This window comes from Callionymus lyra, chromosome 4 (assembly GCF_982586985.1).
Source record: "Callionymus lyra chromosome 4, fCalLyr1.hap1.1, whole genome shotgun sequence".
Lineage (NCBI taxonomy): Eukaryota > Metazoa > Chordata > Actinopteri > Syngnathiformes > Callionymidae > Callionymus > Callionymus lyra.
Window position 1 is genome coordinate 24736657 of NC_141821.1, and position 11483 is coordinate 24748139.

General features: G+C 43.1%; 2 protein-coding genes across 3 annotated transcripts in view; both read right to left on the bottom strand.

The window, feature by feature from the left end:
• Nucleotides 1–2929: 2929 nt before the first annotated feature.
• Nucleotides 2930–7980, bottom strand: ssr1 (signal sequence receptor, alpha). Of its 2 annotated transcripts, XM_087789327.1 has the most exons (10): nucleotides 7860–7980; nucleotides 7169–7296; nucleotides 4750–4846; nucleotides 4562–4665; nucleotides 4345–4503; nucleotides 4200–4276; nucleotides 3955–4033; nucleotides 3789–3882; nucleotides 3593–3607; nucleotides 2930–3478 (listed from the first exon to the last, which is right to left on the bottom strand). In XM_087789327.1, exons 1-10 carry the CDS (start codon nucleotides 7975–7977, stop codon nucleotides 3411–3413), a joined length of 939 nt encoding a protein of 312 aa, XP_087645453.1. In that variant the 5' UTR covers nucleotides 7978–7980; the 3' UTR covers nucleotides 2930–3410. The 2 variants fall into 2 exon arrangements, with proteins under 2 accessions (XP_087645453.1, XP_087645454.1); XM_087789328.1 differs by lacking the exon at nucleotides 3593–3607.
• Nucleotides 7981–8115: 135 nt separating this feature from the next.
• nebl (nebulette) overlaps nucleotides 8116–11483 on the bottom strand; it is a 40298-nt gene continuing 36930 nt past the window's right edge. Inside the window, exons 5-7 of the mRNA XM_087789334.1 lie at nucleotides 11309–11483; nucleotides 9230–9354; nucleotides 8116–9158 (exon numbers count right to left, since the gene is read on the bottom strand). Coding sequence (XP_087645460.1) covers nucleotides 8982–9158; nucleotides 9230–9354; nucleotides 11309–11483 — 477 coding nt within the window. The 3' untranslated portion in view covers nucleotides 8116–8981. The remainder of the gene's footprint in view (nucleotides 9159–9229; nucleotides 9355–11308) is intronic.

Genomic DNA, 11483 nt, shown 5'->3' on the forward strand with positions numbered 1-11483 from the left:
AAATGACCTCACGATTACCGTAAAATAAACGCAATAGTTGTTATTTCGCAACTTTTACACCCGACCTCTTCTTGCGGCAGCCAGAGAAACTTCTTACAAACTACCAGAACTCCAGGTGGTGGACTTGAGGGTCGCAGATGAGTGTTGGGTGTTAAGGAGGCGAGCGTGTGCCTCAGTGCCCCCTAGTGTTTAGACGCAGTAATACACAGAATATTAACACCTTTTTAGAACTTTGAGTTGAAGACTTTTTAGAACTTTGAAATATCATGTCGGAATATAAAATAAACTGAAAAAAAAACAACCCTGCTGAGTCTGAACTTTACTGGGTGTGCGTTTCTGTCAGAGAGTGTGTTTTGGTGCGTTAGAGTGTCGGTGTGTGTGTGTGTGTGTGTGTGTGTTACAAAGTATGTGTGTTATCAGTGAGCGTCAGCCGGACAGCTCTTTGTCTCCCCCGGGTCACTTCTGCTCTTTAGAAACTCTTTTGTTCTAAAATAGAAACTTTTGTTTGAGAAAATTACGTGAAGGTTTTCTCCTCCATCATCCATCTCACCACACACGCAACACAAGTCATGCGCGCGCACAAAGAAAAAAAACCTGAGCGCCCCCTACTGGTTTTCATCACACCAAATTGTGGAAAAGGCCCTGGGTAACTGGGACAGACAGCGGACGTCACAGGTGAACTGACTGGAATAAGACAGACGAGTTTCACCATCACCCCCTGCAGACAAAAGGTCACGGGAGGTCACCTGGTATGCTGATGATGTCAAAAATGCAAATACATTTTAGATGAATCTGTGATGCGATCAGAATAAAAAACTAGAATAAATGAAATGAAATTTTAATTTAATTAAAAACGTTTTTTGTTAATTTGAAATATCACTGAGATGGATAACACACTTGTACTAGTGCAGATGGTGCTCCAGTTAAAATGTTAAAGGTACATTCGAGGTCAAATAATATGAGACTGAACTCTCATGTGGGACGGAATAGTTTAAGTTCTTGATTTTAAAGGCCTGGGTTTAATAAAAGATAAAGCTTCTTTATGGTTGCTGACATACCCCTGAGGAGGTGCAGAGGTATGCATATTGTCTCTTGTTCTTGTATATATATATATATATATATACACACTAGGTTCACTAGATTCTGATGTGGGACATGGTTAAAGACAAACAAATAGTCCCACCATAAAGGACTGGAGACTCGGCTGTAGGGCTTGACAGGCTATTAGTAACATGAATAGTGTGTGCAAGTGCATGCAAGTCATTAGTGACGTTAATCAAATCTGGAACAAAAGACAATATGCAGAACTCTGCGCCTGCACTGCCACCTCCACAGTAAAATCAGCACCAATAAGGAAGCTTCATCTTTTATTAAACCCAGACCTATAAAATATTCCATCCCACTGGAGAGCTTACCTCAAATCTACCATTCCTACTTATCGTATGACCTGTGTCAAGAGAACATCAAGGAGGGCTACATGGTGACTAAACTTCTGACTACTTTCTTAATTGAACAATATTTGTCTGAGGGTTTTGTGTAATGTTGTAAAAAACAGAGAAGAATTGGCTCTCGCCTCCTTCGTCACATGTTTATTCAAGGTAGCAGGTGTTATAGCCGAGGCACACGGAAAACTCAAGACAAGGTGTTCACATATTCAAGGGAAAATAGTGTCAAACTAAATCCTTAAGAGGCATGAGTTTGTACTATAGACAAGATCAACAAGACTCAAGGACTCATTCATTCCTCTGGCTATTAAATTGTACAATTCTGAGTTCGGGGGCAGGAGTGGAGTAAAAGTATCATGATGTTCTGTTCTATGTTAGTCTTTGTATCCTTTGTCTTTGTTATTTTTCTTTGATCTATGTTCTTTATCTTTAGACTTAGATTGTATCATCTTGTTATTTATCTTTATATATCTTATTTTTATTACTTTTTTATGAAAGATTGCTGTATTTTCTGTGGCTAATTGGAAAAAAACAACCAATAAAGTTCTACCTAACCTAAACTAACATTTGTGGTTAAAGGTTAAATAAACATGTTAAAAAGTAAATCTATACATTAACATCAACACAATGCTGATGAATATAGTTTTTTTTTAGCCCATTTACTCCCTGTAAAGTGGCTACCACCACCAAGGTTGATGTGTTCAGCTCATTGTTTTGTTTTTTAATCTGACCACAAATCTTTTCTCCAGAAGGTCCTATCTTCGTCCATGTGATGATTATCAAACTCTGGTTAAGCCTAATGTTGCTTCTGGAGCAGAGGCTTCTTATTCAGACCCATGCTGAGCCCCGTGGTAAGCAGGCTTTCCCCAAGTACTGACCCATCAGAAGAACAAAACACATGCTCAGGTATCTTAAAGGTACAGCAGGGATTACTAGTAGCAATGTTCGGCTGACGATAGCGCAGTACAGGCAACACATTCACAGAGTGAGAAGAGGAACACAAAACTTTGCATTGTTCGGAAGTTTAATGCCAGAAACCAGAACAGTGTCGATCAAGCTGATTTTTCTACAAGCGGGAGGATGGAGACTGAAGAACAGGCAACACTGCCACCTGCTGGTTGTCTCAAGTGCCTTGGTCAGTAGACCATAATGAGCAAGAGAGAGCACATGAATTTATATTTATAGAGCGCTTCTCTAGACCAGAGTCACGAAGCGCTTAGACAATTTAAAAAAAAAACTCAAAAAATATATACTTAAAAGATCAAGATAATCCGACTCTGCTTTGTGTTTCCAGTCAACATTTGGTATTGCAGGTCTTTAAAGAACAAGCTACTTTTCGAAGATGGTTCCAACAAGTGATGCGACTCAGCATCCTTGTAGGTTTGCGTCCTGACGTCAAAGCCTGGAACATCTGAATAACGTGAGGGGAAAATCGAGCGTTCATGTCAGGATAGCTCGCTGACCGGTTCAAGAATGAGTCAATCTAAACCAGAAAGATTTTATTTCAAGAAAACATTTTAAAAATCAGCTGCAGGAAAATACAGTGACACGGCCGCTGAGGCGACGGCGAGCAAACAGAGCATCAAGTTTCAGTGCAGATCACTCGTCTCCCAAAACTTAAAAAAAAAAAGAAAACAAAAAAAAAAGTTGTTGACTTCAACATAAATTAATGTATGATGTGTGACATGGTCAGCGGTCGACGGATACAGGCCAGCATCATCAGGTCAAAGGTTGATGACATCACAGACTTACTGAGACACAAGTGGTTGAAATACTCTTGGCTTTTGTAGAAAATGTTGGCATTTACACTTCCATCCATCCAAGACTGAACACAAACAGGCTCTAGTGTGTGTGTATGTATGTATGTATGCATGTGTGCGAGTGCTTGCATGGACAGTTTTTGACAGCTCTGGCTGCAGCTGGACATTCTTCTCCAGAAAAGCGTCTTCTGAGCAGTCGGTGCGATCACTCGTCTGAACCAGCCGATCGTTTCTGGTTCCGTTTGCGAGGAGATCGACGTGGAGAAGCTTTGTCTGTGGAGATGTGGGAGAGTCTGATCAGAACACTGTACTCTGAGCCTCCTGCGGAGCCTCGGGAAAAAGAAAGCTTCACTAAATGTCGCTGTAAAAAGAAAATCAGCGTCTCACCTCGGCGGTTCTGCACTGAAATGGCAGAGGAAGTGGAGGTCAAAGGTCACAACCGTGTGTAGCAGAGAAGAGAAACAGAAACAAAAGTTTGGAGGCTCTTGATTAAGAAATAACCAGGACAAACATGACAGGGAAGAGAAAGAAAGCAAGACCGAAAGGGAGGAGCCGTGAAGGGAGACAGCAGGGAGACACTCACTGATCTGGTTGAGGGTCTCTTGAGGGATCCAGCTCAAGTCCACATCGTTGTGGCTAGAAGTTCCCATTTCCACTTTGGCAGCAGGGCGTCTCCGCTGCACAGGGAGGACAGAATACTTAATGCTGGAGCAGACAGACGGGCTGCTGGGGGGGGACAATACTCCTACCTTCCTGGACTCCAGCAGCTGATGAAGACCGACGACAGCGAGCAGTCCAAGTCCTGATAGGAAGACGTACATGAAGATCCTGTGAAAGGGAGACGGGTGTGATTGAAAAAAAAAAAGGGAGTGTGAGAAAAGCTGCTCGTTTCCATGTCTGCATGCATTACACATGTTTAGTCAAGTTACGGTCACAGGAAATTTGCAGAGTCAATGTCTAATCTGCTCCAGCTCCATGAAGAGAAGAGACTCACGTTTCTCCGTCCAGTCCATCCTCCCTCTCAGTGATCGTCACAGTCTGGTTGAAAACTGCATCCTGGAAAACGTTGCCCTGCAGTCAACCAGAAAGACATGTTACAGAAGTAAGAGCCGACCCAGCAGGTCCAGAGATCTACGCACGTTGCCGTCCTTGTAGTTGAGGTTGATGACCAGTCCAAAGGGCCGACCCCCCATGGGCTCGGCTGGGATGAAGGAGTATTCAAAGGTGGCCTGCCTGCCGGGAGGAACCACAATGCCTAGTTGCAGAGCCGTGAAGTTCTGGATATAGAACTGGTAATCCTGCAGAGCACAGAGTCTGGAACCTCAGAAGATCATGACAGGTGGACGCACTCCTCACCTGAGGGTAGCGGAACGAGGCGTCCAGAGACTCCACCGCGAAGTTCTCCGATCCCTTATTGTTGAAGCCCAGGAGGAACTTCACAATGTCGTTGGCTGGAAAGTCTAGAAGTACACAAGCCGTCATGAGGGGGAGACATGACGTCACATGACAAAAGATCTTAACATGTTGGGAACCGTGCTACGAACCGTCTCCCTTTACGAACAAGATGGTTGTGTCTGCATTTGGGGAAGCTTTCACTTCTCCAACCAGAGCTTCCTCCTCCTCATCCTCCTTGTCCTCCGTCTGCAGAGATTTGTCACCATCAGAACCATTTATGACATTGCATTGATTGGTGAAGTTCCTATTCTAATCAGTCTGATAAAAAGACGAATCATGCCCTAAATAAATCATTTTAAATGTTGTATTCTCATGTGCCCAATTCTCCAGAGATCGCATTCAATTCCATTTGACACTAAGTGTCTTTTTATTTTTTTTTATTTGCACATTTATAGAGAGAAAAAGAAAACTCAGTCATTTTACTTGAAGGCTGTTTGATGTATAATAGCAGTTTCATTTGTGAATCTAAAAGGAAAGAAATGTTATTACCTCACCTTCTCTTTTTCTAACCATGATATAGTAGCATTGAAAGAATGGCATGAACATTTTTATACTATTTAAATACTACATTGCCATTTGATAAATTGCCATTTTAAAACCACAGGGTCCGCGAAAATAATAAAAAACGTACTATGATTCTACATTAGGTGGGAGCAGAAACAGTGGACAGTGTTTAGCCCAAGTCTCCAACCATAAATGGACAATGATGAACATATTAGGAGGTGAAGAAGTGTTAGAGAGAAAATATATATTCTGAAGTAGAGTTTAAAATATTGGGGTGAATAAAATATTTTGATCCAATTTCAGGCATGGATCGGATGAAGACTGACTGGTTCCGCAGCAAATATTTAATATCCAACCAACTTTAGCGTGGTCTGTTCAGCTTGCCTCTTTTGCACATAAATGATTTACTTTCATCTGTGATATGTTCTGACATACACAAATAAACACACAAATGAAACACTTTCCTTCCTGCCACAGGAAGATAGATCTCTCAGTCAAAATAACCTGCTGAAGAGTGTGTTGCACATATTATTGAAGAAACCTCTCAACTCTATTGCATAAATGCAAATAATGCAGATAATTAACAGCCAAGAACAAAATCTTAATTTTAAAACTGCCAATTGTAAACTAATTTGACTAGATGTGATACACTTCATTATTTTTGTTCAAATCACGTTTTCCAGATGCATCCCATTATTGTTTATATAATAAAGCACAATATGAATTGAAATCTTAATTTTGAATTGTAACAAACATTATTTTAGTGCATTCTTAATTTTACAGGAACTATACACATGCTCAGGAGCAAGTATAGAGTTTCCGAGTATCTAACACAAAATCTGAGCTACTAAATTATTGATGAATGCCGAAATCATGTGTGATGTGACTTTCAGGCAAGGACCGAGCGGACCAAGCAAAGAGAAAGTAACCAGCGCTTTAACTTGCTGGAAAAAAGATGGCATTGTGCGAGTCTGACACTGCTGGAGGTTTAATGCTTAAGTGGAGCAGTATGACAGAATTATTTTTGGCTGCCACCAGTGCCTGAACTTAAATGAAGCCACTGAGATGTCAGGGATCGCCAACAAATTCTTTGAAAGCTCCGTATGACACGATTAAAACTACATCCGAAAATATCAAGCAGTGGAGTTTAAAGCCACGAACAACCATCTGTTATGATGCTGGCAGCACAGCAGAGTGAAAGAACCAGACTACTTTATCACTTTGTATTACTGGAGATTGACCTCAAGATAACAAGAGCCACTGAGCTAAAGGGGGGTGGGGCACTTCTACAGTGGAAAGAAAAAGCCACGACTAATGCAGTGTTTGCACCATAGTTGTAATCTGCACTAAATTTTGTGCGATTTTATTACAGACTGACTTGTGATCTTAACACCAGACTTTTTTGCAGGATTTTAGAACTGTATTGAGGGAACCAAATAAACAGTCTCCATTTTATTTACAGTGCATGCTTAAGTTGTCTTTATCTTACCAATGGCATCACATCAACCTTTATAACCACAAAGGCAAATATCACACGATACTTCCTGCAGTAATAATAATTAGACACATAGCTGAGTGAGCTGGTGCACGCAGTGTCACTCGTTTTCTCACATGTAACCGAGCCACTTTCCAGCAAATTCAAAGCAACAAGCTGATAAATCACCTATATAGTCAATTTGTCACACAATGTTTTCCAATCCAATTCCTCCGCATCAAGCAACACACACAGTGAGGCTGCACCTGGACCAGTCAGATGATCCGACAAAACTGTTTCACAACAGACAATTTAACCCAGCAGCGAACAAATAACAAATAACAATAACACCCTTTAAACCACAGTTAACCTTCGATTAATCTGCCAAAATTAAAGACTGATAATTCCTCATGATTGTTGTGATGACCGTTACAGTCATGGAGGACATGTAGAGTGATCAGATGTTCCCGAGGAGACCGACACCAAACGGATCATCCAACACCAGTTCAGGTTCGAGAGGGTTGGCTCACCAACTCAGTGTTCTCGTCGTCTTCCACATCCGCTTCATCATCCTCGTCCTCGGCTGTAGCATCGTCCACCACGTCTTCATCCCCTGCTTCCTCGTCCTCGGTCAGGTCCTCTGCACTGGCTCCTGGAGCTAAACACAAAAATGTTTTTTTATTATACATTTTGATACTTAACAGACCAGAATAGCGAGAGAACAATGTTTTGGCAATGGGGGGGGGGGGAACAAGTCGCATCTCATACTCTTTCCTTCTCGTACACTAGTTTATATCATTATTATTATATATATTTATATTATTATTATACCACAAGCTCGAACTGCAGAAGCACTGGGGGTGCTGAGGAGATTGAGGGGGTCAGGTGGTTCCGAACCTGCAGCCTTCAGGTGAAACATTGGCTACACCGGTCACTTAGCTTGGCGGCTAGCTAGGACACGTCAGTCTTAACAACAAACACAACGGTTTATGTTATTGGTAACAACGACTGCAGGATGAGGGAGGATACATTAGACATGTTTTATTTCAACAATACAAACATTGGTAACGAGATCTGACCACAAAGGAACATGTAGTTCCTCAAACTAGCACATGTCAAAACGGGTCAGGCTAAGCTAAGCTAGGAGGCTAATATTACACACCGGTGCAAATGCATCAAATGCACCATCTTCCGCGTGCACACGTCGCGCAACAGACCCACCTGAAAGCAGAATGGCCGCCGGGGAGACCAACAGAAGCACCAGCACCAGCTTAGAGAGAAACCTGAACATTTTGGAGCTGAAGTCAGTTCTTTCACGGAAGACCCACGGAAGGCGCATGCGCACAAGGCGAGTCTTGCTCAATGTGTTGTTTCTGTTGCAGCACTTTCGTTCTTTAATACACACACTCCTTAAAATAAATGTTCATCACAACTCAACGTTTATTTTTGCCCGCATATATAATTACATGACTCAGAATAGACAAATTTATTTATTGTCACACAGAAATCGAACGTCTAAAATCAAAGATTGAGCAGGAGAAGAATGATGCTGTTTGACAGGTGGTTATTGAGGGCAGTGCAGTTAAAAGTGATAACACTAAATAATGACTTTATAATAACGGTGACAAATGAAAGATAACGAGAAAAAGTTAGTTAATGTTAGTTATCTTGTGACTTCAGGGACAGGGGGAGCTATTGAGCCCACGTTAAGTTGTCATTTACAGCAAACCTTTCGTGTCACAGGAACATTTGGTCATTTAAAAAAAATGTGAACAATAAAACGGAATCACGTGACCGCCATAGAAACAGATTTCTCTAACTCTGACAGCCAGTACAATGTCATGTGTCATTGTTTTTTGAGCTGTTGATTCAGTTGCTTCTGATGACAATATTCAGGAGAACTCTTACCTTTCATTCATAATTTGAATTATGTGAATCGATCTTGATGTAACGACGCTTATGCATCACAAGATGAAAAAACTAAATCCAGACACATTGGTTCGAATATCGAGCACACTGATGCCCTCTGGTGGCCGACAGCTGAAACACATTTTGAAACGCTTCGGGGGGATCTATTGTAAATTATATAGTTTTCACTTTTATAGTTTCCTGCGATTGTATTTTACTTTTCAGGAGTTCCAACATTTCTAGGCGCATTTAACTCCGTTGGGCCACCCATTTTTTTTGTTTTAAATGTTCTGATACAAAAGGCTTAACACACGAGAAAACAGTTCACACCAGTCTCTCCCTAACGGAACCTCCGAACCGTCACTCCTTCTTGGGGTACATCATCCGACTGTCCTTTCATAAACACGTATACTTTGGACGTCTCCTCTCGGCCTCTCAGTTGCAACCCTCCACATAGTTCGCCGGCAGCATCCCCGACTTGCCGGTCCTCTGCACGGTGCCGTACATCCAGCCCTCGTCGATGTGCTGTGCGTTCATGATGACGTCACCGTCGCGGAACGAAACCTCATCGTGGTCCTGGGCCGCGTAGTCGTACAGCGCCCGGTAGACCCGCTGCCACAGAGAGAAAACGTTCAGGTCAGACTAACAGCAAACTTCGGAATAGAAACCAGGAGAACACGCACCCCGCTGGTAGAGTTCGGCGGAGAGGTGATGGATCGGACCGACGACATGCTGGTCTGGTGCATGTAGCCGTGGTGGTGCGGCTGCTGCTGCGCCCCCTGGTGGTACGCTCCTGGCAGGACCGGTGCTGCAGAGACAGGTGGAAAATCAGTCAGTGACCTTTCGACTTTGAAGGAGGAAAGTCAAATAGGTTTATCATGTCACAGCGTGTAAGTAAGTAAGTAATTTATATTTATATAGCGCTTTTCCAGACCAGGGTCACAAAGCGCGTAAACAATCAAAACAATATTCAATAAACTATATACTTTAAAGATCAAGATAAAACTGATAACACAACAGGAGTTCCAGAAAATCAAGGAAAAGCCTGAACAAATAAAAACGGCTTAAGATATTTCTTGAAGGAGTGAGTGTGTAGATGTGTGTAGTGTACATGTGTGACCGCGTAAGTGTTATTGTGCGGTATGTGAGAGTGTGCGTGTGTGTCGCGGATACCAAGCATGTCATTGCTCTCCTGGAGGTGAGAGGTCAATGAACTCTCTGAAGGGGCCTGACTCGGGGTGAGAGAGTGTTGCCGGCTCAGACTGCGCTCTGACGAAGGAGCAGTTGAGTGCAGACATGTCCGGGAGGTAAGGATGAGAAGAAGTTTTGTGAACAAATCAAAGCGAATACTTTTCTTTTTCTTCAATACATTGTTGTTAATCAGTTATTAGTGAGTGATGGACATACATTGTGTGTTTATAGAAAATCAAGCACGTTTTACGACGGATCAGTACAGCATCTCCAGTCATACGTTGTCATGGTGTGAAAAAAGACCTTCTCTGAGGGTGGAGTTCTACTCTCAGGAGCTTCATAGTAACTCAAGGACAGGATTCTGCCTAAGATGGAAATCAGTCAGTCCTCCTGGAGAGACTCGGTGTACAACAACACTCCTCAAAGAGAAAACAGGTGGCTCTACTCAGACCACTTGACAGGACTATCCAAGGTGGAATGGTTACTAGTTGAGGAGTCAAGCTGAAGAAGTCTGTGTCTCTTAGGTCTAGGTGCTGCCCACACGACCTCAGACCAATAGTGTGGATCAACTGTGTGCCTGAGATGGTGGAATTTGTTACTCAAAGGTCAACCTATAGGGGATTTCCTCTCAATGACAAGATCATTGCTACATGGGACATCAAGGCTGCCTGGACGCTCTACTGTCCACCATCAGAGTATTCAGATCCAACACCTCCACCAGCAACTGTGTCTTCCAGCAGTGAGGTTAGAACCTTCTGTGTGGCACACACTTGTGTATCAGTGGAGTTACATGACAGCGTTACACCAGTTCACTCATGCGGCTACCCGACATCCTGCGCAGACTCCTGGACTGGACCTCGTCCTCCAGGGGGTCGCAGTCAAAGATTGAGCCCGGGTCAGTTCTCCAGACCTTCAGGCCTTCAAGTGCCAGACAGAGAAACGTGAGTCAGATGTGCCGGATAAAAACATGTTTATCTCTGGCATGACCAACATGGACCTGAGGCGAGGATCGCTTCATTCGGGTTTGTTCCTGAAGAGTGAGCTACAAAGTGACGCCTCACTGATCAGTTGTTTAGACGACACACAACACATTGGAAAATACAGTTTGGTACCAGTGCAGTACACAAAACAACAACACAAGTCTAATTAGCGACGTATGATCATCGCCAGTCTGATGGCTGCGTCGACAGCCACCTGTCTCATTGATGCTAACATGAATTAAACAAAAATGAAGTTGAAACATTTTGAGTCAATTATTTTGTGAAAAGACGGACCATCAGGACCAGCGACCTGGACCTTCACTATGTCTCTGTCCTCAGCAGCCTGTTTCCTTCACATGGCCATATTCACTTGTCAGCGCCCTCTTCAGGTGCACGAGAGCTGTGCACTTTGCAATGCAGCAACTCACAGTAAAAACAGCTTTTAGACACAGTAATATAATAATATCTGGTATTACTATCCTATTCGCTTTGACTCTGGTATTTGATTCTGTCAATACTATTTTGCACCCATGTGAGTCCTTCGGGTTGGAGTCATCTGTTGGCGAGAGAAAGAACAGATGAATAACTGACCTACGATGATACCACCGGGCCGGCGATCCATTCCGTCCATCGGTGGGTTGGCCCGGCTGTACCCGACCTCCGTCATCATCTGATTAGCTCGCTGGTACCGTTCCATACCGGCGTCGTCCATGCCCGGTGCGAACCCGCGACCACGAGAGCGGTCGAAGTCCTCGTGGTACTTCAC

Coding starts and splice junctions, on each gene's coding strand:
- ssr1 (XM_087789327.1), bottom strand. CDS start 7,977: ATGCGCCTTCCGTGGGTCTTCCGTGAAAGAACTGACTTCAGCTCCAAA. Junction 7,297..7,859: donor GGCGGCCATTCTGCTTTCAG/GTGGGTCTGTTG, acceptor TTTTGTGTTTAG/CTCCAGGAGCCAGTGCAGAG. Junction 3,883..3,954: donor AGCTGCTGGAGTCCAGGAAG/GTAGGAGTATTG, acceptor CTCCCTGTGCAG/CGGAGACGCCCTGCTGCCAA.